The 24,879-nt window shown below is 40.0% G+C and overlaps 2 protein-coding genes and 1 long non-coding RNA gene across 4 annotated transcripts in view; 1 reads left to right on the top strand and 2 right to left on the bottom strand.

Annotated features, from left to right (window-relative positions):
* Positions 1-2,299: 2,299 nt before the first annotated feature.
* LOC130082425 (leukotriene B4 receptor 1-like) lies at positions 2,300-3,263 on the bottom strand. Its single transcript, XM_056247278.1, has one exon. The coding sequence runs from the start codon at positions 3,182-3,184 to the stop codon at positions 2,300-2,302; it is 885 nt and encodes a 294-aa protein (XP_056103253.1). The 5' UTR covers positions 3,185-3,263.
* Positions 2,748-24,879, top strand: part of ehd2a (EH-domain containing 2a) — a 30,328-nt gene continuing 8,196 nt past the window's right edge. The window contains exons 1-4 of one of the 2 annotated variants that reach the window (XM_056247325.1): positions 2,748-2,836; positions 12,684-12,740; positions 13,675-13,776; positions 23,985-24,242. In XM_056247325.1, coding sequence (XP_056103300.1) covers positions 24,019-24,242 — 224 coding nt within the window. In that variant the 5' untranslated portion in view covers positions 2,748-2,836; positions 12,684-12,740; positions 13,675-13,776; positions 23,985-24,018. The remainder of the gene's footprint in view (positions 2,837-12,683; positions 12,741-13,674; positions 13,777-23,984; positions 24,243-24,879) is intronic. The other variant, XM_056247324.1, reaches the window with a different exon arrangement.
* Positions 17,386-18,670, bottom strand: LOC130082477 (uncharacterized). The gene is made up of 3 exons (XR_008806777.1): positions 18,532-18,670; positions 17,760-18,457; positions 17,386-17,572 (listed from the first exon to the last, which is right to left on the bottom strand). It is a non-coding gene; the product is annotated as an uncharacterized LOC130082477 (long non-coding RNA).

Genomic DNA, 24,879 nt, shown 5'->3' on the forward strand with positions numbered 1-24,879 from the left:
TTTCTTAAATATGTTCATTTCTTTATTTTTTTTATTTTGCTTCTACCTGTCATCTCACTCCCTAGCTGAATCTGATGTGTGATCTTTGCAACTAGTGCTAGGTTGGCTGTTTCCACCTTCATTTGATGAAAAAAAAAAGGAAATTTGTATTACCTTATTAAATGTATGCATCATCTTTCATGTCAAATTCTTACATTTGATAAAAAAATTCAGTTATAATAATAAGACACTATAGGGCTGTGTTACCCATCAAATTAAATAATGTGCACTGCAATTACAACTGCAATAAATAATGTTATGATATTTATGTTTTAAATAAATGTTTGAATATACAAATAAAAAAAATGCAATACTTAAACATTAAACTAAACCGCCAATAGGTGGCTTAATTAGTGAGTCATTCATACAAAAGATTCGTTCAAAACGCTGAATCATTCAGTAACAAAACACCGCGCTGCTGTAGCTTTCCTTTGGAAATATTTTAGTCGGTGAAATGGAACAAAAACAGTTAATATGGTTTGTGTCTAAAATGTAACTTAATAATAAATATTAACTGCGCTACTTGTTTATTGAACGATAAATTCAATCTAACATTTTCAATCGTGATAATAATAAGCAAAACAGCTCCCTTAGTTGTGTTATGTTAAACTAAATAATATGTTATAAAAAATAAAAAACAACAATTAGAATTTTTACGTTTGTAAAAACTCACAGAAAACTGTGAGTTTTCTGTGTGCTGTTTCAATCATTTGTTTTGATTTCTCCACGAATGTAACGTTAGACGGGCGCTACAGCTTACATTAGCAAGCAGTTCAATAGCCTATTAAGTTAACGAAGAAAAAAGTACAGTTTACAGATGAAACTGACCTGCACTGAAGACCTGAACAGGTCAGTAGTTTTGCAACATTTTGTGCTTCTTCTTGCAGTTCTTTCTTTATCTTTGTCCTTTCCCTCTCTGCTCCACCTGGCCATTTTCTCTCCATCATCGGGTGCTGCTCGCATTTTATGTTTAACCGTTTTGGCTGAGGCGTAATTTAAAGTCGTATCGTAGCCTTGCCAGTCAAGAATAACAGATACATGATTTTATTTATTATTAATATTAATAATAATTTTATTGAATGATGAATTAGAAAATGATCACTGGTAAAGGTAATAGGCCTAATATCAAATAATAATAATACAAAATATATTTAAAAACATTTTTTTTTAAATGCTGGCTGGCAGCAGGCCAAATTAGTCGCCAGGCCACCGGGAATTGTTCCGGTTCTCCCGATGGCCAATCCGGGCCTGCTCTCAAGTGCTGGTGGCTTGTCGAAGACCTCCGTGCCTGTCATCTCTAGCAACATCTCGGCAATGAACGTAACGGGATCTTGACCGTTTTCACTCCCTTCCGGAACGTTCACAATCCTCAGGTTAGCCCTTCGCGATCTATTCTCCAAATCTTCAATGCGGTCAAGGAGAGATGTGTTCTGCGTTTGCAAAGTTTTTATAGTATTTTCGCCCACTGTCAGCTTTTCAAAATTCTCCCCAACCAGGGATTCTGTCGCGGCCAAATGACTTTGAAAGCCATCCACAGTCTCTCTCAGTGCATTTACAGAGCTTTGTAAAGGACCAATAGATTCCCGAATCTAGTCGGAAATGTCTTCCCTGATACTAATGCGCTGTTTAGTTAATTCAGAAATCTACTGGTCCATGGAGACAGATTCAAAAGTTTCTGTCACTTTTGACAAAAGTTTCTGTCAAAAGTTTCTGTCATTTTTCGAGATTGGAGGTAGAGGCAATGGCTGCTAGCTTACCGGCGATGCTAGCAGTAGCTCTCCTGGTCGGTGGGACTGAGGGGTGCGGTTGCTTCTGCTTAGAATGATTCATAATTTACCCAGCGATGTTCTAAACGCTGTCGTAGATTTTTCCCTAAACCTAACTGCATACCTAAGTCTACCTGGGTCGTCTCCTCATCTACGTTCCCTTGGTTGTCTTCAATCGACATTCCCTATCTAGTTGGGTTGTCTCCAATCGACATTCCCTGGGTTGTCTTCATTCAGCATTCCCTATATATAGCCTATTTCTCTAAACTAACTCACCTGCTGCGCAGCAGAAAATAACAGACAGACTTCAGCAAATGTCCTTTAAATGCTTTAATCACGGCCGGGAGAGTTCTCGACATTTCTCAGAGAATCTCCCCCAAGAAGCACAAGGCCGGAACAGTCACTTCCCTTTGCACAAAGCAAACATGAATATTAGACACAGAGAATAACGTCAGAGACGCACATTTAGTTACAAATAACTAAAGATTTCCTCCTTACATTTCTGATATTGTTGTGGCTGGTCTGACTGTACTTCTGGATCGCAGCGCTGAAGCAGAAAAGGCGTAAAGAAATGGGTTCACACAACTGTTTATAAAGAAAAGAGCCCCAGTTATATCGTGGCTAGCATTTGAATCCCATGACACTACCATTAAAACAACGTTGTTGATCGCACAGGGGATGCCGAATATGAAGAAGGCCACTACGATTCTGACGGCCAGTTTTGTCAGCCTGTGGCTGTTGAAGAAAGCTGAATGACTTATCCGTTGATGAAGTCGAAGGTAGAAGCCCAACAGGCTGAAGAGAGGCACAATAAACATCACTAGAATCTCGACAAATAAGACAACTATTTTTTCTTGAGTATTGCTGTAATCCGGATAACACTGTAGAAACCCGTCCTCCGTCTGCTTGATGCTTCGGAAATAAAGAGCGTAAGAACCCAACGCTCCACTTGATGTCCATATCCCAAAAATCAGCCCGTTTTGACCCTTCCTTCCAAGCTTCGCCCATCGCTGAGGATACAGCACCTGCAGGTACCTTTGCACACTCAATAAGGTGACAGAATGCACACTACAGTAGAGGCTCCAGTACACTAGATAGGAAAATAACTTGCATAGAGCTCTGCCAAAAACCCAGCCGTTCAGAAGGGCATAGATCCACACAGGCAGAGAAATCAGACTCAGTAGATCAGAGACAGCCAGACTCAGCATCAGTTTCGGGGTGAAGCTGTCCTCCTTTAAATGTTGGGCGAGCATGACCATCACCGCTAGATTACCTGGTAAACCCAGCGCACAGCACAATCCCAGAACACTGCTGGACATTAGTGTTTCCACTGAGGTACGGGCAAACAGAGAGCCATTCGAAATGTTCTGGTACTCCATGTTTACCTGCCAATTGCTGATGTGAATATACAATTTGAGGTTTGCCAGTCTTCGGTTAGGATGCAGTCTCAATTGTGGTCTTGTGGAGAGACATTAAGATTCTGAATGTAAATAAACAGGCATGCAAATGTTTGGGGAAAAACATTGTGCAGTTTGATTTACATACTTTTTTAAACCGTCAGTCTGGCCATAGACGACATGAATGAGCTGTTTGTTGTGGTGTAACTAGCAACTGTCTTCCTTCAACATCTGTTAATGTTAATAATGGGGGGTGTGATCTGTGATCTGTTTTGTAGATCACACTTTTTTATGATCTACAAAACAGACAGTCACCAAAACAATAACATCATGTATTTAGTCTAATATAACTGATATTGACCAAATTCTATATTAAAACAACACCAAAACACAAAATATTAAGTTTCTGATCAAAGGCGGAGGATGATAGCCTGACTACGTCAGACTTCCTACTTCCGCTAATTTCATTTCGCTCCTGTAGTCAGTCTGAGATAGCAGCCTATCTTTCTGTTTTCCACCGGCCTGAAAACAGCCTGGCCAATCAACGAACAGAGGGCGGGCTGAAAGCCGTGACGTAGTCGGTAAGCGCCGTGTTTAAGATTAGGTCAGGGAAATCGAAAACGACCGCTGATATGGAGACGCGGATGCAATTCGCTCTGTTGTGGAGAATATTCCCGGCATTAGCAAACTGAAGCCCGAACACGAAGAGTGTGTATTAAACATTTTGAATGGAGGTGATGTTGTGGCCCTACTCCCTTTGGGAAAAGTTTAATTTATCAACTATTACCGATCGTCAGCGAGAAACTGGGGAGCCTTTTGACAGGTCAGTGTCTCTTTTCTTTTCCAGGTCTTAAATACCGTAAAACTTTAAATAATAGCCCGGGCTTTTATTTGCCCAAATCGTCGAACTGCACCGGCTTGTACTTGAGATAGGCGTCTAACTTATATGAGACAGGCCTTTATAGTTGAGATGTTGTTCATTGAGATGTTGTTCCTAGAGTCTATAATCTCTAAAAATCTCCAAATGCTCCACGTGAAACCGCGGTCTTCCGACCTCTTACTATCTTGTCGATTGATTTTTATGAATATGCGCGAGGGAGAGAGAGCAAGACAGCGCTCGTGTTGTTTGTAGACGTGGGAGTGCGCGCGCGCGGCCGGGGCTCTCTCTCTCTCTCTGCTCGTTTGTGCCCTGTCAAGCGCAGCAGTCATTCTATTACATCACTCACAGATCAAAAAAGTCGTTTACAGCCATGTTCACTCGGGTATTTCGCTCGCATCATCAAGTGTTTACAGTGGAAGTTCGATCATAGATTTGAGTTCGATGCATGATGTCTGTGGTTCGATGGCTGTGTCGGCGCATAACATAGGTCATAAACAAACTTATCTGATTGGCTTACGGGTAACCAATGATTTTAAACTTCAGTACGCGCCCCCTAGCGAGAGAGAAAACACTTCTCTATTATGCTATCCCAGACTCTGTGTACGAAGCAAAGTGAAGTAGCAGAGTCTGGTATTACCAGGCTAGGAGGATGATCCAACACCATGAGGATATGCGCTTCCCCTTTAAAAACATTTCTACCAGAAAGACTCAGGTGATAAATTGATTTAACAATCGTATATTTATTAACAGCTCGGCAACCATGAATTTATAAAGTTCTTTGGCGTTGGGATGCACGATACCATCTTTTTCAGAATCGATCCCATACCAAAAATTCTGAGTATCTACCGATACCAGCGCAGGTTTTTTTTTAAATCAAGTAGAATTTCTGTAACTCTGTGTGTTGAACTGATAATCACTCTTTCTGTGTGTTAAACACAATACAATACAGACAACTTCATTATAAAGAAAAACAACAAATCGAAAAGAATATATTATCATAATCTATGACAAAAATGCTATTATAAACTAGATTAGCGGATAATTCAGCAGTAAAATTTAGTCTAGAAAAATCATGAGTGCACAATTGTATAAAATCTGAACATTTAGTGAAAAAAACATTTAGTGGGGAACAAATAAGAGACAATAAGTGTAACACTAAATCTGGTAAAACGTTGCACATTGCTCTTTCTATTGTTGTAAAATACTTTCATGAAAAACAAGATAACAAAAATCAAAGAGATTATTTTAGATATAGCCTAGGCTACTATAAAATTGAGACATGTTTTAAATGTATAGCACAGCTGTTTAATGAGGCAGCAACATATGATAGACAGGACAGAACAAGAAACGCTATCATTGCGTCACTGCATTATGATATGAAAGGCTCCAATACAGTGCGGCACACATCGCTTATGCGCATCCCGAGCGCAGAATGATGCGCTTGAAGTACAAAGGAAATACATATTGATGCGTAGTGTATTATACAGTATCTATCTATGCAATAGTTTATTGAGCCTTTTCTTTAAACAGTTTTAAATTTCAGTTACTGTGCTCGTGAAGAACAATTATAGTGCTCTGACTCTACTCTAGTGTTGTGATCTAACAGACACCCGGTAGAAAGTAACATGATTAAGTTACAGCAATAAAGTCCAGCAAGATAAAGTTGTTTTTTTTCAAAATGTGATAGACCACAAACATGAGGAGAAAAAATCCTAGATTGAACCGTTTTGCTCCTATAGTGTGTGGTGTGCCATGATGTGACAAAGACAGCACACCACACACTAACAGATTTTCAACCAGAGTCTAGACTGTGAACACACGAAATCTCGCAAAATCTCGCGAGACTTCACAATAATGTCCACATTAATTGTAGGGTGCTTCTCATTTCTTATTTGTGCATCCTCGTTTTCTTTCCTCGCTTCCTTTCCTTGCGTCTCAGCTCCACCCCCTGCAGGACGCGAGGGAAGGCTGCAAGGAAAGAAAAGGAGGACGGAGGAATCGAAGGAAAGTTTTTTTAATACTTTGGAATACTCGATCACTCGTGCGTCACTTCACTGCGTCATCAGCAGCGCTCAAAGGATCTGCCCTTATGTTGTTGAAGTTTGGCTATTTAAGAAATTTGTAATGAATAATAATAAAGCAAGATACCCTGTTGAAATATGTGAGATGTGTGCTTTATATAAACTGCAATGGTAAAGTATAAATTAAAATGATTGTGACCGACGTGAAGGGGGAGGAGAATTGATACGTGCGTCACGTTTAGTCGATAAAACACTTCCGCAAAGCATACAACTGTGCATCCTCGCTCATAGCTCCTCTGGAAGCTCCTCACTCCTCGATCCTCGCCTCCTCGCGGTGCAATTAGAGAATTGAGATGTCCTTCAAGATGGCTGAGCTCGATCGGTTTCCGGGTCATAGGATGGAGGACGGAGGAGCGAGGAGACGAGGGATATTGAGAAGCACCCTCAGTCTGTGCTGCGCCATGACTGCGTTTGTTATGCTTCCGTCTTCCATCATCTCGCTTTCTGATTGGATATTGTTTCGTTTCACGTGATAATCTCCAGAGCGTGCGAACGTTTGTCATCGGGGTTCCCTCCACACATCAGGATTTCTGATCGTAAATATTCAACATGTTGAATATTTACGATTCGCGATCGGAGCGGCTCCGATGTTCTTCCGAGCAGGTTCGGACACTCTTAACACACCTCACATTAAGGGAGAATCTGATAAGATAATCTGTAGAACCATCAAGATAATCGGGACATACCTAGGATTGTCGGAAGGGGGAAAATCGGCCCAAAATCAGCCCGATTATCTTTAGGTGTGTACCCAGCATAAGTTATGTGTTACTATATTGCGTTTAATATTCCACTAATAAGACACATTTACTTCATAGCCTTAATTTTGGTAGATTCTTTTTACTACCGTGCGGACACCCTGTAATTGAAAACCATATAGACCCAGTTAGATGGGGCTTTGAAAATTTACTACCTCGTCAGATGACGTTTACTACTTTTTACTACTTTTTACTGGCCTTAATTTGGCATAATTTAATTTACTACCTTTTACAACCCCGCGGAAACCCTGCCCTGGAGGTAAAGGAAGGGACCATCCTGGTGGTTGTTGGGGAGGAGATTGGTAGCGTCAGAATCTGCGAACTCAGACAAATGGAAGTACCAATCTTTTATACTATGAGTGTTAGCACATGATTGGTTAGAAGTGAGGTAATACGTGGTGCACTGATTGAGTCTTCCTGGCAGAACTTACGCTAAAGCTTTCATTTACTAGGCTTTATGCAGGATTTGGCATGGCAGAAAGCTCGCAAAGAGCGCTCATTTTATTATCATTAAAAAGCGGTTATACAACTTCATTGCGATCTGACAAAAGCTAAATTGTCACTGTGTGCACTGAGTGCTCTCTCCTCCCCATTATTAGTAGACACGCCCCTTACTGCTGATTGGTTACAAGTGTGTTTTGGGACTCTGTCCGAAACAGTTTTCAAAAGTGTTTTTCAAAAACTACTGATCACACCTTTAAGCCCTCACTGTCAGCCTGTTCCTTTTCCTGTATTGTTTGTTTTCATTGAAGTGGTTGTTATATCCTCACTCCAGCCCAGGACACTGAGAGGTTTTTTAACACCTCCCACTTATCTCAGGGTCGTCGCCCTTGCAGAAGTGGGCTGTGTCTTCACTTGTGAGGCAGTTAACTTCTAGTCATGTCTCAGTACGGAAAGCATCATGTGATCTTTTTGAATTTCCAACTCGAGAGATGCGCATTAGCGATGCTAGTTTTAAATACATACTCATTTTCCATGATGGACCTTCAATAGAGTCTTTAGACCGTATCTGTCATCATGTTAAAAATAGTAATAGCAAGGTGAGCTCTTTGAAATGTATCAACGGTGAATCCAATTTTGTGTTGTAGTTCTTTTGAAATGGTTGCTTTTAGGTCTAAACCTCCAGCTTTGACTCATCCCCTGAGAGGATCATAACAGCAATATTAGCTCAGGTTTAGGCACCATAGGAGGACTTTAAAGCTGGTGTCGTGTGAATTTTCACAGTTTTGAAATTGTTTTTAGAGAACTGTTTGGCTTGGTTTCAGAGCTCAGTTGGAGCTCCAGTTCCCTTTAAAAGGGGAGGGTGGGGAAAGATCCATAAGGAAAACTCAATTTAGCTTCTCATTTTCACTTTTATTCGCCGCCTTTGCCACCTGTACGTCAGAAGGGGGCCCAGTGTTGGGTAAACACGTCAGACCCAAACGTGTCTGCTGTGATCCCTCCATGGGGCACTTATACTCGTCACCTTGTCCTTTGTCCTTGTTTTCCTTCAATCGGTCTGGTGAGATGGGTCACACAGCAGGGGTTGGTAATTACGCATCTTCAGTGTGTCCAACAGCATGAAAAAACAAAACGAGCTCTTAGGCCCTTCCAAATTATAAGCTACAACTTTTTTTTTACCTCATTATGTATTATTATTATGTAAATTATGAAGTACAAAGAACCACAAGAGTGAGACATTTACATCCACATTTGAATAAACCACACTTCCAAGGCTCGATATATTCAAATAGGAGCTTTACAAACAAGAAGTACAGTACAAGATATACATCCTTTCTGGGTGTCACGAAACTGCTCCGAGACACGAAGGTGGAGAATCCAAATGCAGTTTTATTAAGGGGTAATCCAAAACAGGCAAGGTCAAACACAGGCAGGTAGTCCATACAAACAAACACACAAAGCAGGCAGGGGTCAGAGGCAAAAGAGTAATCCAAAACAGGCAAGAAATCCAAAAAGACCAAGAAAACGGGGAGAATGCTCAGAATTGCAGTGTGACACTAAAACAAGACTTCGCGGTGAGTGAATGAATGAACTTGGTATAAATAGACAGACTAACAGGATGATGAGACACAGGTGAATGCAATCAGAGAATGAGGTACAGGTGAATGTGATCAGTGATAAGTGATGGTGAGTCCGGGCAGTGAGTTATGGGAAATGTAGTTTGTGAGTGATAATAGTCTTATCTGGAGTGCCCTCTGGTAGCTCTCAAGGGCACTCCGTTACTCTGGGGGGATGAACTGAATTTACAACAGAAGTTTGTTTGCTTTTGGCAGGTGGTTTATTTGGGTCTATATTTACAAGAAGGCATAGAACATCAGACTGAACTCTGAACATTGAAAACACAACTTTTATTCAGTTTCTAAAACAGTTACCCCCACAATCTAAATGAAGTTGCTCCTGATGTAAATTAAGCATAACAAAACTTGTGGTCTCGATGGTAAAACAAGAAGTCATGTACCTGATTGATCTCGACATCCCGCTGTCAAAATGGTGCTGGGATAAAGATGTTTAGACACTGAAAATATGCCCTGAAATATAGGAATTTACTTTAAAATCATAACTCTTTACCCACCATTGACGTTTTTAATTTTTTTTTTTTTTTGCCATTTATGATACAACACTTTCCGGAAGTTGACGGAAATGTCCGGCAATCCAAATTTTCACTGTTAAATAAGTTTTTATTTTAACAAGCTATTATGCATCTTCTGAGTGAGTGCAGAATCTCCGGATCAAAAGATCTCCAGTTAACTAGCAGAGCATTCATTTAGTTCGCTCTTAAATAATAGATCTAGCGCTAAAATGTGTTCTTTTTGAACTCCAGCTGAGCGCTCGTGTCCGCTGCTATCAGTGTCATTGATACAGTGTTCTCTTGTGGCTCGCGCAGTCTTCACTCGGATGAACCTTTCTCAAAAGGTTCGACTATCAGTCGACTACGGCAAAATCTAACGAATCAGATTCGACTATGAAAATCCTTAGTCGAAAACAGCCCTAGTGAAAAGCAAAAGAAAAATGCAGAAGGCATTTTTTAAATATGTTTTATTAATAAAGGCATATAACCAGTTTATTTGTAGTCCACTGACAATTAGTTTTATACAATTAGTTTATTAATTAAATTAATAAAAAGACCTTGAGATATGTTTGGTAATTGTACCTGAATGAATTTAAAATTAATTTTCTATTTTTCAGATCAATATATTTGTTTTCCTTAATTTTAATTAACCCTAACTTTATTCTCATCTGAATTCTAAATAATTGATTTCTGTATAAAATAATACTACCATTAAAAACACATTTGATTTTCTTTATTAATCAATGTAGAATGTGTAACTTAAAAAATAAACAGATTAGTGCTGGACTCGAGGATAAGAAATGAAAACCAATGCGATATGATGAATGTCCAAAAGATGGCACCCACAGACTGTTTTGTTGGATAAATATGTTTTGCTTTTAAAACTGTGTGTGTGTGTGTTTGTGTGTGTTTTTGGGTGACAGTTGTAGGTTACAGTTTGACAAGAGTTTAGAGTGTGACAGAAGCACAATGTTGTGTTTTATTGCGAGTTTTATTGCGAGTGTACACAAAGTAAACACTTAGCAGTTTGAATTATGTCCTGTATGAACAAAATGACGGAGTATGTTTTTATGTTTCCACTGTTCGATCGCGCCTCTCTCTCTCTCTCTCTCTCTCTCTCTCTCTCTCTCTCTCTCTCTCTCTCTCTCTCTCTCTCTCTCTCTCTCACACACACACAGTTCGATCGCGCCCGCGCCTCTCTCTCTCGTGCGCGCGTGCACACACACACACACACACTCCAGCATTGCAATCTTGACATCGCAGCCTGTTAATTATGCTGCGTTCACACCAAACGCGAATAGAGCAATATTTATCGCTATTTAGAGTTTTATTTATTTATTTTTATACCGTGTATTCTCCGTGCAAATTTGTGCACCGAACTGTGACAGTGCACGAATTTGTGATTAAAAACACATTCGATTTTCTTTTTTAATCAATGTAGAATGTGTAAGATTAAAGCTCCGAGGACAAGAAATGAAAACCAATGCAATATGATGAATGTCCAAAAGATGGGACCCACAGACTGTTTTGAAATGGAATTGGATAAATATGTTTTGCTTTTAAAACAGTGTGTGTGTGTGATTTTGGTTGGGTGACAGTTGTAGGTTACAGTTTGACAAGAGTTTACAGTGTGACAAAAGCACAATGTTGTGTTTTATTGTGAGTGTACACAAAAGTAAACACTTTGCAGGTTTAATGATCTGTATGAACAAAATGACCGAGTATGTTTTTTATGTTTCCACTGTTCGATCGCGCCTGCGCCTCTCTCTCTCTCTCTCTCTCTCTCTCTCTCGCGCACACACTCACACACACACACACACTCCAGCATTGCAATCTTGACATCGCAGCCTGTTCATTATGCGGTCACACCAAACGCGAATAGAGCGCCAAATTCGCGTCTAGTTCGACGCTAGTCCAAAGCGAATAGGATGCGAGTATAAAGCCAACGTTTGAAGTGAACGCGCGTTCAGAGCTAAGCCGATGGTACAGATTATGTGTCCCTAAAGAACCCGCGTATCTAACAGTAGTTCCGCATTACATTAATTAATTTGCACGCGAGTTTTATTTATTTTTATACCGTGTATTCTCCATGTAAATTCGTGCACCGAACCGTGGCGCCCGTACCGTTTCGGTTCAATACGAATACATGTACCGTTCCACCCCTAATATATATATATATATATATATATATACAGTATATATCAAATTGTAATACTGGTAGAACTGAAAGATCTGCCTGGGCTATTTTCTGAGAAAACAATGGACCTTTCTGGAAATTAATATTTGAACTCTCTCTTGCAAAATTAGCATCCCCATCCGAAATGCAATCACACACCTCAGTATTGTCTTATTTTACATTTCTTTCCCTTCACCCCCTCTTTCCCCCATCTCTTCTCTCACATGCTGAGATCCCCGGAAATTCACCCAAAAATCTATGGTTTAATGTGAACAACTATCATACAACAATATACATGTTTGATATCATTGTATTGTCATTATCTTTGATATCATAGTAACACCCCTGATATATATATATATATATATATATAATTTCTTCATATATACTCTGTATATAAAGCTGTTTTTTCTAACTAATAGCCTATCATGTTAACACGCAATATTGTTTATGTCTTGTGGCAATGCTATTGAAACAGTATTTTAACATTAATGGATTGGGGTGCAGTAGGTTATAACAACAGCACTCTTTGATTCATTGATTCACACAGTTCAGGGTTAAATGATAGATTTCAGAGCATTGAGCAACTATATTTTGTAACAGATACATGTGGGGAAATTATATTAAAAGTATGTTGAACTGTTGAGAGAACATAAGCTCTGTCCACAATCCTTTAATGGTAAAATAGTAAACAGAAAGAAATGCAAATTGCCTGTATACAATTAGTGGCATTCAGTGAACACTTAACTAAGGATGATGATCTAGGCTAGTTAAAATAATGATTCTCTGGTTTACTCAGACCTCTCCCTTATAATTGTAACTTAAGAAGACTGAACCAGAGGGAAGCACTAGTGCTGAACGGGCGTGGAAAATGGTTGATGTTGAAAGCTTTGCTGTTTCTGACTGCAGAGGAGGACATTTGTCTTCATCCAGCACTGGGACACTGAAGACAATAAAACCTATATATAATACTCAAAAGGAAAGCCAAATGACTAAACTTTTAATTTGTGCATTTTTAAGGAAGAAGTAAACTACAATTGCTGTTGCATAAAGAAAATCTTAACTGGTCCTAAACAGGTAAGATCTTAAGATATGGCTTAGCATTCTTATTTAATCTTTTTTTCTTCTTCAATTTTTAATATGTATATGAACTGATATATGTCAATTAACTTCAGTTGTAACCAGTGTTGGGGGTAGTAATGCGAGTTACCTAATCAGATTACTTGTTTAAAGTAACGATTAAAGTAACTTTACTTTTAAATTTACAACAAAATATTGGATTTTCAAGTAAGTAATTCAAGTTAATTTGATTTCCCATTCTTTGGCTGACACCTCTCTTGCCCCATGTGAGAAATTGGGAGTAAGGCAGAGGCGTTGTGTGCGCAGGGTCGTCTTTTGATGTGAAAAGAGAAATACTCATTTTGCTTTTAGTGTGAATGGGACTTTTACATTTGCAAAAAATATAACTTCTCTTGTTATTAAAAAACAAACATAAAAAACAAGCGAGCCCAGCCCAGGTGAGAAACAGTAATGCAAAAGTAATGTATCCTATTAATTTTCATTAAAAGTTACTAAGTAATGCAATTAGTAAAAGTAAGTTGTTGTTTTTTTACTTTTAAAAGTAACTTTCCCCAACACTGGTTGTAACCATCATTGAAAAAAACTTTTAAAATGATATTAGATCAGTTGACTACATTTGAAATTCAAACCTAAAATAAGATGTACTTGCCACTAGTGTGTAAGCACTGCAATTATTGCTGTTTATAAAAGCTTACATAACAGTATTTTTTTGTACTTTTGTTGTTTTATGTATTACAAAGTCCAACACTAAAACAGTATGTATGTACATGTTCATGTCTCAGTTATGAAGGAAATAATTTCCCCAGTTTCCCCCCTCAGCCCATGTTTATGAACTCTAAGGCTGAGCTCCAGACAGATGCCATGACACTATCATTTCTGTATGCTTTATATGTCTCACTCCACCCTTGGACCTTCACTTTTTTCCCATCAGGCAAAATCTGAGAGAGTCCTGAGAAAGAGTGGGCTACTCCCCTCTGTTCTGCAGATGTGTCTGGGGTTAGAGCACATCTGTTAGCTCTACAGCACCGTCAAAGTGAGTCCATCTACACTTATTGTTAAATGTGATCACTAGGAGCATGCAGTGTAAGTTGTTAAATGCACTTGACAGTGTATATGCCATAGTCAATTAATAATTAGTTAAACAATGCATTAAGTATGCACAGATGAATTTGGGGTAGCAGCATGAAACCACCATAAAACTATGACGTCATTCTTATACTATTATACAATGTCAGAAAAAAAAAGCAAACTAATCAAAACAGGAGTAATACTTTCTAGTCCCTGTTAAAAGTCTGGCCGCAGCTTTTTGGACCAGCTGGAGGTGAGATGAACAAGATTGAGCAATCCCTAAATATGAATTGCAGTAGTACTGTCTTGTTGAAATAAATGCATGATTAACAGTTTCCAGATCAGATTTTTCCAAAATCATTTTGGGCAATGGAAAGGTTAAATGGATGTTAAAGGTTCTTCATAAAACCGTAGATGCCAATAAAGAAAATTTATTTGTAAGAGTGTAAGATAATATTGTGAGCCTTCTGGGGTAAATAAGGTACAAAGATGTCAACATAGAGCACCCTCAAAGGGACACGCTGTTGGACCTCTAAAGGTATCATTTTTTGAGAGTGAATTGTACTTGGGTTTTAGGACTTTGACATTTAAATGTCTTGTGTTGGTCAACCACTTTCTTCATTGTGGCAATGAAGAAAATCTGTGCCGCGAGTCACATAATTGATTGTTTACTTTCACTGTCACGTTACGCAAAATGGGAGGAGTATGGCAAACAAATTAACGTTAATCACGGAAGGAAATTGAATATAAGGAAGTGTGTCGTACCTGGGAAAGGCGTCACCCGTTTGTGCATTGAGAAGTTTAGTGAAATCGTGACGGATCGTTGGGGAGAGACGGCCGCTTGTCGATCTGTTGTTTCCTGTGGTTGAAGTCTGGTGCGTCGCGAAAGTCGGTGCATTCCCAGACAAACAATGATGGAGCTGTTTTAAAGACAAGCCAAAGCTGCTGTATCCGCCTATCCTAGTGTCGAAGAGGACACTCGATACTCACTACACCTGTTTCTTGCCTGCAAATGTGGTCAGTACCGCTGCGACGCCATACACACATTACGCACACACCCACTCGCATTTCACTTTTGCACATTCAGTGTGCTTAGTTGTTTTTCATAATTTGGTGTTGCCTGTTAAAATGATTGTTTGCTGTTGGTGATTTACAACAAAATGAATGAGTTGTTTACTTTTTTTCTTTTTTCCTTTCATATGAACAATTGTGAATGAATGTGGACACGAATCTGCCAACGTGGATTAGTGACGCGTTGTGACGCGATGGGACGCGTGGATGTTGCGTTGATGTTGCGTTGAAGTGAAGACGTGGGAAGTTTTGCACGGATTTAAAGAAACGTCAGAGATGAGATATACCGTGGAACTTTTTGTGTGTTATTAGTATTATTATGAATAAATATCCTTTGTGAAATGATTTTTCTTTTTTGATTATTACTATAATTTTTTGTGTGTGTAACAGGTGGTTATTTTTTGGCTATCCTGGGTTCATTTAAATTTTGACAGGTTTTATCCTGTCTGGCGCCAGAACTCTTCTTTAAAGTCATTTATTTGTATTAGGGCGGCCACCACCGTTACAGAGTGGCGCCCGAACAGGGACATGAACATGAACACTTGAACATTTGAATTTGAGCACTGTGGAACCTAGTGAAATTGAACTTTGGACATTTTCATTTTGAACATTTTGGAACTGTTTGTGAACTGTGAACAATTTACTTGGAGAAAAAAAAAAAAAAAAAAAAAAACACTCTGAGACCCTGTGACTGTAAACTTTATATGTGATGGAAAATATTTTTTGGGTTGTGTAAACTGTGAACGCTAATTAGAGTGCTATCTCTTAGGTGTCACAGAAATTGAGATAAGTGAAGGTGACTTACTTTGAATGCTTTTTGTTTCTGACTTAATGTTTTTTTTTTTTTTGAAAATATTGATTGAACATTTGTGAAAAGTTGTATTTTGTTGTTTTGGAAAAATTTGGGGGAACAAACAAACTGACACACATCTCATTTACTGATACATTTATTTATTTTCACACCCAACATTCTTACACTCCAACACTCATGGCAAATACCCCTCCTTCCCAATCTACTTTTGTGGAAATGGAGCCTCCACCAGACATCTCAACTCCAGTATGGCCGCCCGTACTGCGACCTTGGATGCCTCTGGTGCCACCTTCAAGTGCTCCTGCCTTTTACCATACCCCTATTCCATTCAGCCCTGGTCATCCTGGAACCCATGTGCACACGTCTTTTCCTGCTCTGGCTGGCAGCACTCCAGTGCAAACCCTCACCTGGGCACCACAAGTGGATAACATGCAACTTTGTACTTCATCTGAAGGTGGAACTCCTTCTTCAGTGGCACAACATGATCTACCCAGAATTTTACCGACTCCTGGAAGGGAAATACAACAAGTCACTGCTCGGGTTCAAGGGAACTGGGATACCTTGTTTGATTTAATGACAAGACAAGAAAAAAGAGTGAATGAACTTACCAAGGAAGTGAAAGAAACTTCTTCTTATCACAAGAGTCAGATTGCTGATCTTGCTGCAAAAGTGGAGGATAACAAAAGTCAAGTTTTCACTCTGTTTACTACCACTAAGCAACAAGAGGAGTCTGAAGCAGACAAACTGATTAAAACAATGAAGCTAATGATCACTGGAGAACTCCAAAAGGTGGAAACTACCTTGGTGTCTGAACTACGCTTCATGGTTGATCAGCTCCAGTCAGAGGTTCAGCAGGACATCAAAGCTGTTCAAAACGTATTTCAAACAAGCCAGGATAAGATGAATTCACAACTCCAACAATGTGTTACACAGACTGATCAATGTCTCACCAGTTTTAAAGAATTGAAAATTGAAGTGGAAAAAGGATTTCAAAGTGTCAAAGAAAGTGCGGATCAACGAAAGTTAAGTGTATTGACACCATCAGATCCTTGCACCACCACTTCATCTCTGCCATCTGTTTCTGCTCCAGTGACATCATCTTCTTCAACCCCTCTTTCAACATCTGTGGTTAAGAGTGACCATATAAGATTAACTTTCCCCACTTTTGGAAGGCCTTCAGACGATGCAGACCCCCTACTGTACTTAACCAAATGTCAGGATTTCATGGCTTTACATCCCCTGACAGATGCAGACATCTTGGCTACCTTCCGTACTGTCCTATACGGAACAGCACGTGACTGGTGGGAAGTCAGACGGTCCAACATAACCACCTGGAATGAGTTTGAGGCTGCATTCTTATCTGCTTTCCTTTCTGAGGATTATGAGGACGAACTGGCAGAACGTATCCGTACTAGAATTCAGAAAGAGACAGAAACTATTAGAGACTTTGCGTTTTCTTACAGAGCTCTCTGTAAAAGATGGAAGGCCGATCTTACAGAAGGTGAGATTGTGAAGATGATACTAAAGAATATAAAGCCATACCTTGCAAGCCAATTACGTAGCCGAGTGAACACTGTGGAGGAGATGGTAAAACTAGGACATCAACTGGAGAAAGATTATGAACAACAGCTTCGTTATGACTGTGGTCGAATGGGCCCAAAGCATCTACCCACATCACCACGATCTTCCTCAAACCAACCTGCTGAGAAAATCCCAGTTCAATGTTGGAGATGTAGAGGACAGCATCCACCAGGAAAATGTCCACACTATACCTCTCCACAGTCACCCCAGACATCTGGTCCACAGTATTCCACCAGCGGCAAACATCCTTATCACCCGAAGTCAAGTGGTCACCCTTCCAACAACTCTGTTGCTGCAACTAGGATGCATAAGTCACCATCCGCAAGTAAGAAAACCTCATCCTCAACTGCAAGCTCTACTGAACATGTAGCGATACCTCAACAATTAGTTGTTCCCCTTTGTATTGATGCCTGGTCAGGTAAGGCCATTTTGGACACTGGTGCAAGCTTCACACTCATCCATGAGAATCTCATGAGGCAGCTTACCTCACCAGACCAGCTCCAACCATGGTCTCGTGGTCCTCTTTATCTGGCAAATGGAAAAGCAGAGACACCATTAGGATGGCTGTACACCACAATTCATTTACATGACCAAGCATTTACCTTACCTACTGCTGTACTTTCCTCCCAAGCTCTAGCCTATGCTGTAGTCTTGGGGTTGGACTTTATTTTCTTCAGTGGCCTGCAACTCAATGTCATTGATCAGAAATACTCCTTCAAGCTTGATCCTTCAAAAGAGTACCCCTTTCAACCAGGAAATCCAAGTGTGCCAAATCTAAGTCCCCAAAACGAGAGGAGTCAACTTAGAACAGCCACACAAAACCTTTCCTTGTTAACTTCTGTTCCCCCTCTATCATCGCCATTGCAAATTCAACCACTTGACAGTATTGATGAAAATGCATTGATAAAAAAAACTGTGGACGCTGCTCATTTACCCTTGGAAGGTAAGCTACAGTTACTCCAAATCCTGGAAGGCCGCCCTCAGGTATGCACACTCCGTACTGGACGTACTGAGGTTCTCCAACACCGCATCTATGCCACCAGCCAAGTACCGATCAAACAACGACCATACCGTTTGTCTCCCATCAAGCAACGTGCACTGGATGAGCAACTTGACGAAATGTTGAGACAAGGAATAGTTGAACCCTCCCACTCTGGTTGGGCATCACCAGTGGTCTTAGTACCTAAAAAAGACGGCAAACTGAGATTCTGTGTGGATTACAGAAAAGTCAATTCTGTAACTGAAAGTGACGCTTACCCTCTTCCCAATATCACAGAAATTCTGGAATCCCTCTCTGGGGCAGCCATCTTTTCTACTATTGATCTCAACAGTGGATATTGGCAGGTGACCATGGACCCCAATAGCAAAACCCAGACAGCCTTCATCACTCCTTCAGGTCTCTATCAACTTAATGTTATGCCGTTTGGGCTCAAAAATGCTCCCGCAACTTTTCAGAGGCTCATGGAGACAGTCCTGGGAGAACTAAGGAGGAAAATATGCTTTGTGTACATCGATGACATCATTGTGTACTCGCCTTCAATAACACAACATTTCCATGACCTCCAGGCTGTCCTCCATAGACTAGAGACAGCTGGTCTCACCATAAACTTGAAAAAAAGTAAATTCTGTCTTCAAGAACTCAACTTCCTAGGACATGTTGTAAGTGTCAAGGGCATTTCAGCAGACCCTTGTAAGACTGAAGCCATTTATGCCTACCCTGTGCCTACAAACTTGAAGGAAGTTCAGCGTTTCCTCGGGTTAGCGGGGTGGTATCACAGGTTTGTTCCAAATTTTTCTAAGATTTCTGAACCCCTTAACGCACTGAAAAAAAAGGGACATAGTTACAAATGGACAACCCAGTGTCAACAAGCGTTTGACCAACTCAAGACTTGCCTCACCTCACCACCTATTCTTGGCCATCCCGATCTTCAGCGTCCATTCATCGTGTACACCGATGCAAGTGATACTGGTCTGGGTGCCATATTAGCACAACGGAAGGATGCTGGCAGAGAGGAGGTTATCGCCTATGCAAGTCGAACCTTAACTGGGGCTGAACTCAATTACACTGCAACAGAGAAAGAATGTCTGGCAGTCATCTGGGCCCTGGAAAAGTGGCAACATTACTTGGAGCACAAGCTTTTTACAGTTGTTACCGACCATGCTGCACTGCAATGGGTCATGAACTCCACCAAAACCACCAGCCGCCTCATTCGTTGGGTTCTGCGATTGCAGAAATTCGATTTTGTTATTGAGTACCGAAAAGGGAAGCTAAATGTAGCTCCGGATGCTCTATCCAGGTCTTCAAATACCCCAGGATGTAACCTATACACCAGCGGAAAAGACCCAGCACTGCCTGTGTCAGATGTTGTCCTATGGGAAGAACAGCACAAAGACCCTGAAGTTTCAAAATTATTGCAAGCAGTTGCAGATAATTGTGCCAGTCTGATTGACCAGTATGAAATTATTGAGGACAAATTGTATCATAAAACATACCTGTCAAATAACCAACTGCATTACAGAATCTACGTTCCCAGCACTCTGAGATCCACCCTTCTCCCCAGCATTATCACTCCACTCCCATGAGTGGCCATGGCGGAATCTACAAGACCTATAAACGACTTCAGGAAGTAGCATTCTGGCCTGGCATGTGGACAGCCGTAAAACAGCATGTGAGAACCTGTGTAAAATGTCAGACTCTGAAAAGTGATAACCGAAAACCTGCTGGAAAGTTACAGCAATTCACTACCAGCCGCCCAAACCAAATGCTGGGAGTCGACCTCATGGGACCATTACCCCGTAGCACAAATCAAAATGAATACCTGTTGGTTTTTGTCGATTACTATTCCCGATGGGTTGAGTTGTTTCCCATTCGCAATGCCACAGCCAAGAATATCGCCACCATCTTCAGGAAAGACATCCTAACACGGTGGGGCGTACCGGATTTCATTCTCTCAGATAGAGGCGCTCAGTTTGTTTCATCTGTTTTTAGAGAACTATGTGAGAACTGGAGTGTTACTCCTAAATTAACTACAGCCTATCACCCACAGACCAACATGACCGAAAGAGTAAATCGAACTCTCAAGAGCATGATGGCAGCCTATGTGGATGACAATCACCAGAAATGGGACCAATTCTTACCAGAATTCAGATTCGCCCTTAATTCAGCTGTTCAAGAGACCACTGGACTAACCCCAGCAGAACTCCAGCTTGGTAGAAAACTCAAAAGTCCAATGGACAAAATACTCTGTGGGCCTAATCTAACTCCAGACGCTGCCTCCTATGATGTAGTTCATCATCTCCATCACCTGCAAGCTCAAGCCAAAGAGAATAGCAAGAAAGCCAAAATGAGACAATTGCGAAATTATAACAAGAATAGAAGAGATGAACTATTCAAAAACAAAGACCGAGTGTGGTTGCGCAACTTTCCTCAGTCTAATGCACAGCGTAAATTTAGTGCAAAACTAGCACAAAAATGGAAAGGTCCTTACCGTATTCTCCAGCAGCTGGGTCCTGTGAACTACCAAATAGCCCTTGAAGACACAGGAGAAGATGTACGCACAGCTCACGTTTGCAATTTGAAAATGTGTTATCCAACGGCTGCTGAAATTGAATTACAGGAAAAAGCGAAACTCCTGGATCTATTCCAAGAAACCTCAGATGACGAAGATTTTCTAGGATTTTAATTGTTGGTTTCTCTCTCTTTTAAACAACCATGGGTTGTTTTCTTCTAGGGGGGGAGAGTGTGGCAATGAAGAAAATCTGTGCCGCGAGTCACATAATTGATTGTTTACTTTCACTGTCACGTTACGCAAAATGGGAGGAGTATGGCAAACAAATTAACGTTAATCACGGAAGGAAATTGAATATAAGGAAGTGTGTCGTACCTGGGAAAGGCGTCACCCGTTTGTGCATTGAGAAGTTTAGTGAAATCGTGACGGATCGTTGGGGAGAGACGGCCGCTTGTCGATCTGTTGTTTCCTGTGGTTGAAGTCTGGTGCGTCGCGAAAGTCGGTGCATTCCCAGACAAACAATGATGGAGCTGTTTTAAAGACAAGCCAAAGCTGCTGTATCCGCCTATCCTAGTGTCGAAGAGGACACTCGATACTCACTACACCTGTTTCTTGCCTGCAAATGTGGTCAGTACTAGGGGTGCGCCGATCCGATATTCGGTATCGGTATTAGTCCGATACTGGCCAAAATCACTGGATCGGATATTGTATGAATCGCGGGAGTATATTCCGATCCGATACGACCACGGACCTAGTCCTAAACTGTCAAACAAATGCTTAACAACACCTGAGAGACATGCCGTAAAGAGAGAGGAGCAACATGCGTCTCGCTGCAGCTGCACGCAGGGTCGCCAGATTTTCACAACAAAACCCGCCCAATTGTATTTAAAAAAATAGCCAATCGCATTTCGGGGTGTGAGAGGGAGCGCGGACTTGGCAACACTGGCGTCACGTGAAGAGTAGCTAGAACGTGACTGAGTGAGGTGAGACCTGTCAGCAAATATCATGTCAGCTGTGTGGAGTTATTTTAAAAAAGTGTGCATGCTGTTTTGTGAGTCTCCGCAACGGCGATAGATTGGAGCGCGTCCAAGTGAAGATTGTGCGCGCGCGCCACAAGAGAACTGTATCCATGCAACTGATAGCAGCGCTCAGCTTGATAAAAAAAAAAAAAAAAAAAACATTTTAGCGCTAGATCGTCTAACTATGTTAATTAATGCTCTGTAAAATGGAGATGTTTTATTTATTTGTATTACATCTGTGCCTCATAATGTTTCAAAAGTGGTGGGGGGCAATATCGATCCTGAGAAAAAGTGGCTGGGACATGTCGCACCCTCAAATTACACCTATGAACCCCTGATGTTACATGTGAAAAACTTTAGAGCTTGGATTGTCTACCCAAAATGTTTTTCCCCTTTATCAGGTGTGTAATGGCCTAGTAGAGTTTAATTTGTGAGTGCCTTATTGTACTATTCTGTTCTATTGTACATTTTATAATGGAGATACCATTATTTTTAAGGTAGGTTATACTTATTTAAGTTATGATTACATAGAGTTTTGTGTTACATCCAGTATTTGGAACTGGAATTATATATTTTTTTATTTGCACAGTTGGACTTTAAATTTAATTAATTGAATGGTGCTGAATAATTAAAAATGCTGCTACAAGCTCTGTTTAAAAATTATTTTAATAAAAATTAAGCAGTACGTATTTCTTCCTTTAGGGGAGTAGAACATTTATTGCACTATTTGAGCATGATGCTTTTTAGATGGCTAGGTTAAGCACAGTGCATCCTCCTGACAAACGTGTTATTAACAGCTTAATTAAGAGGGAGAAAAATATGGTATGGTATTGTATCAGTATCGGTATCGGCAGATACTCAAGTTTGTGGTATCGGTATCGGACATGAAAAAGTGGTATCGAGCCACCCCTAGTCAGTACCGCTGCGACGCCATACACACATTACGCACACACCCACTCGCATTTCACTTTTGCACATTCAGTGTGCTTAGTTGTTTTTCATAATTTGGTGTTGCCTGTTAAAATGATTGTTTGCTGTTGGTGATTTACAACAAAATGAATGAGTTGTTTACTTTTTTTCTTTTTTCCTTTCATATGAACAATTGTGAATGAATGTGGACACGAATCTGCCAACGTGGATTAGTGACGCGTTGTGACGCGATGGGACGCGTGGATGTTGCGTTGAAGTGAAGACGTGGGAAGTTTTGCACGGATTTAAAGAAACGTCAGAGATGAGATATACCGTGGAACTTTTTGTGTGTTATTAGTATTATTATGAATAAATATCCTTTGTGAAATGATTTTTCTTTTTTGATTATTACTATAATTTTTTGTGTGTGTAACAGGTGGTTATTTTTTGGCTATCCTGGGTTCATTTAAATTTTGACAGGTTTTATCCTGTCTGGCGCCCGAACTCTTCTTTAAAGTCATTTATTTGTATTAGGGCGGCCACCACCGTTACAATAATCTGGGGTTTTCTTCCTCCTGACATGGCAAGACAAAGCATCAATGTTCTTGATGAGCAGTCAGCATTTTCTGATTTCTCTGCACTCTTTAAATAAATGTCAAAAAATGCTATACGTCACATTACTGACATAAATTAGATATTAAATTGGTTTTGTAAAGAGGGTTCCAAAGAATTAAGTCAATCTCCCCTCTCTCTCTCTCTCTCTCTCTCTCTCTCTCTCTCTCTCTCTCTAATTCAATTCAAATCTGCTTTATTGGCATGACAATTATTTCAATGTATTGCCAAAGCCTTTCCAATCATCATACATATACGTACATTAAATAAATAAATAGATAAATAAATAATAAAATAAAAAGGTAAGTAGAACAATTAATCAACATTTCAGAATTCTATGAACAATTTAGAATTCAGTGAGTGTTTGTGAGTGTGTGTGTGTGTATGTGAGCGCATTACTGATTAGTCGACTCCTCCCTCTTTTTGTGACAGGCATCAATATATCTTGCTGCTAGTAGGATACAATCTCTTTTTTCACCTAATAAATGTTGAAGTTGTGTTTTATTGTTTAATTTTGTGATGTGAAATTCTCTCTCTCTCTCTCTCTCTCTCTCTCTCTCTCTCTCTCTCTCTCTCTCTCTCTCTCTCTCTCTCTCTCTCTCTCTCTGCCATTAAAACCATCATATATTCATTAATTTTTGTATTATGTATGTACATGTAGGAAAACTCTGAAGCTCTCAGACCGCTGCAGCCCAATGGCTGGTAAAGAAATGAAGAACAGGGGTGGTAAATGTCTGAAGGAAGTTCATACAGTTACTGAGGCTTTAAAGACCCTCTACCGGCAAAAATTGCTCCCTCTGGAGAAGTATTATGGTTTCTCCGATTTCCACTCATCAAGCCTTGAAGATGCAGACTTCGACAACAAGCCCATGATACTAGTGTTGGGTCAGTGCTCTACAGGCAAGACCACTTTTATCAGGTGAATAATGATCGCATCTTTCTTCAGAACAATATGCATAGTTAAGTGCTATAAAAAATAAAAATAAACACTTGTTACATGTGAATTAATAAAAGTATAAAAACATGTTTAAGATATATTTCACATCTAGTAAGTAATGTAATGTCTTGAAGAAGTGCATCTTTTACCACTGTTATACTAATATTATATTATATTATCCATTAAACAGGCAAGAGTGGAAATATCTGGACTACATGCATCTCATGGGGATTCAAGTATTTCACAATGTGATAAATAACAGCATGAACAACATATGACTTGTTTTTCAGCATCATAAGACAATGTTCATAATCTCTTTTATTTTTTTTTATTTTTTACTGAGGAAAAGATTAATATGTAATTACTAAATCAGAATGTCCTGCACCATTGGCAGCAGTGTTGATTTTAGGTCAGGCATACTAAACAAACTCAGAAAACTTGAACAAAGGCATGTGACCCACATTCTTAAAACAGGTCCAATTGTGATAAATGAATAAAGTACTGGATGAGAAACTTTCCCACGCCTCCTACAAGAGACTGAAGAGTTGTAGTGCACATTGCCTGTTTAAGGGATTGTATGATCACACTTTAGATAAGGGCCCAAAACTTCTTTTGCCTC

This window comes from Rhinichthys klamathensis, unplaced genomic scaffold (assembly GCF_029890125.1).
Source record: "Rhinichthys klamathensis goyatoka isolate OS25496 unplaced genomic scaffold, OSU_Roscu_1.1 h1tg000046l_1, whole genome shotgun sequence".
Classification (NCBI taxonomy): Eukaryota; Metazoa; Chordata; class Actinopteri; order Cypriniformes; family Leuciscidae; genus Rhinichthys; species Rhinichthys klamathensis.

What these genes read in the sequence shown, in the direction of transcription:
- LOC130082425 (XM_056247278.1), bottom strand. Translation starts at nt 3,184, where the DNA reads ATGGAGTACCAGAACATTTCGAATGGCTCTCTGTTTGCCCGTACCTCA.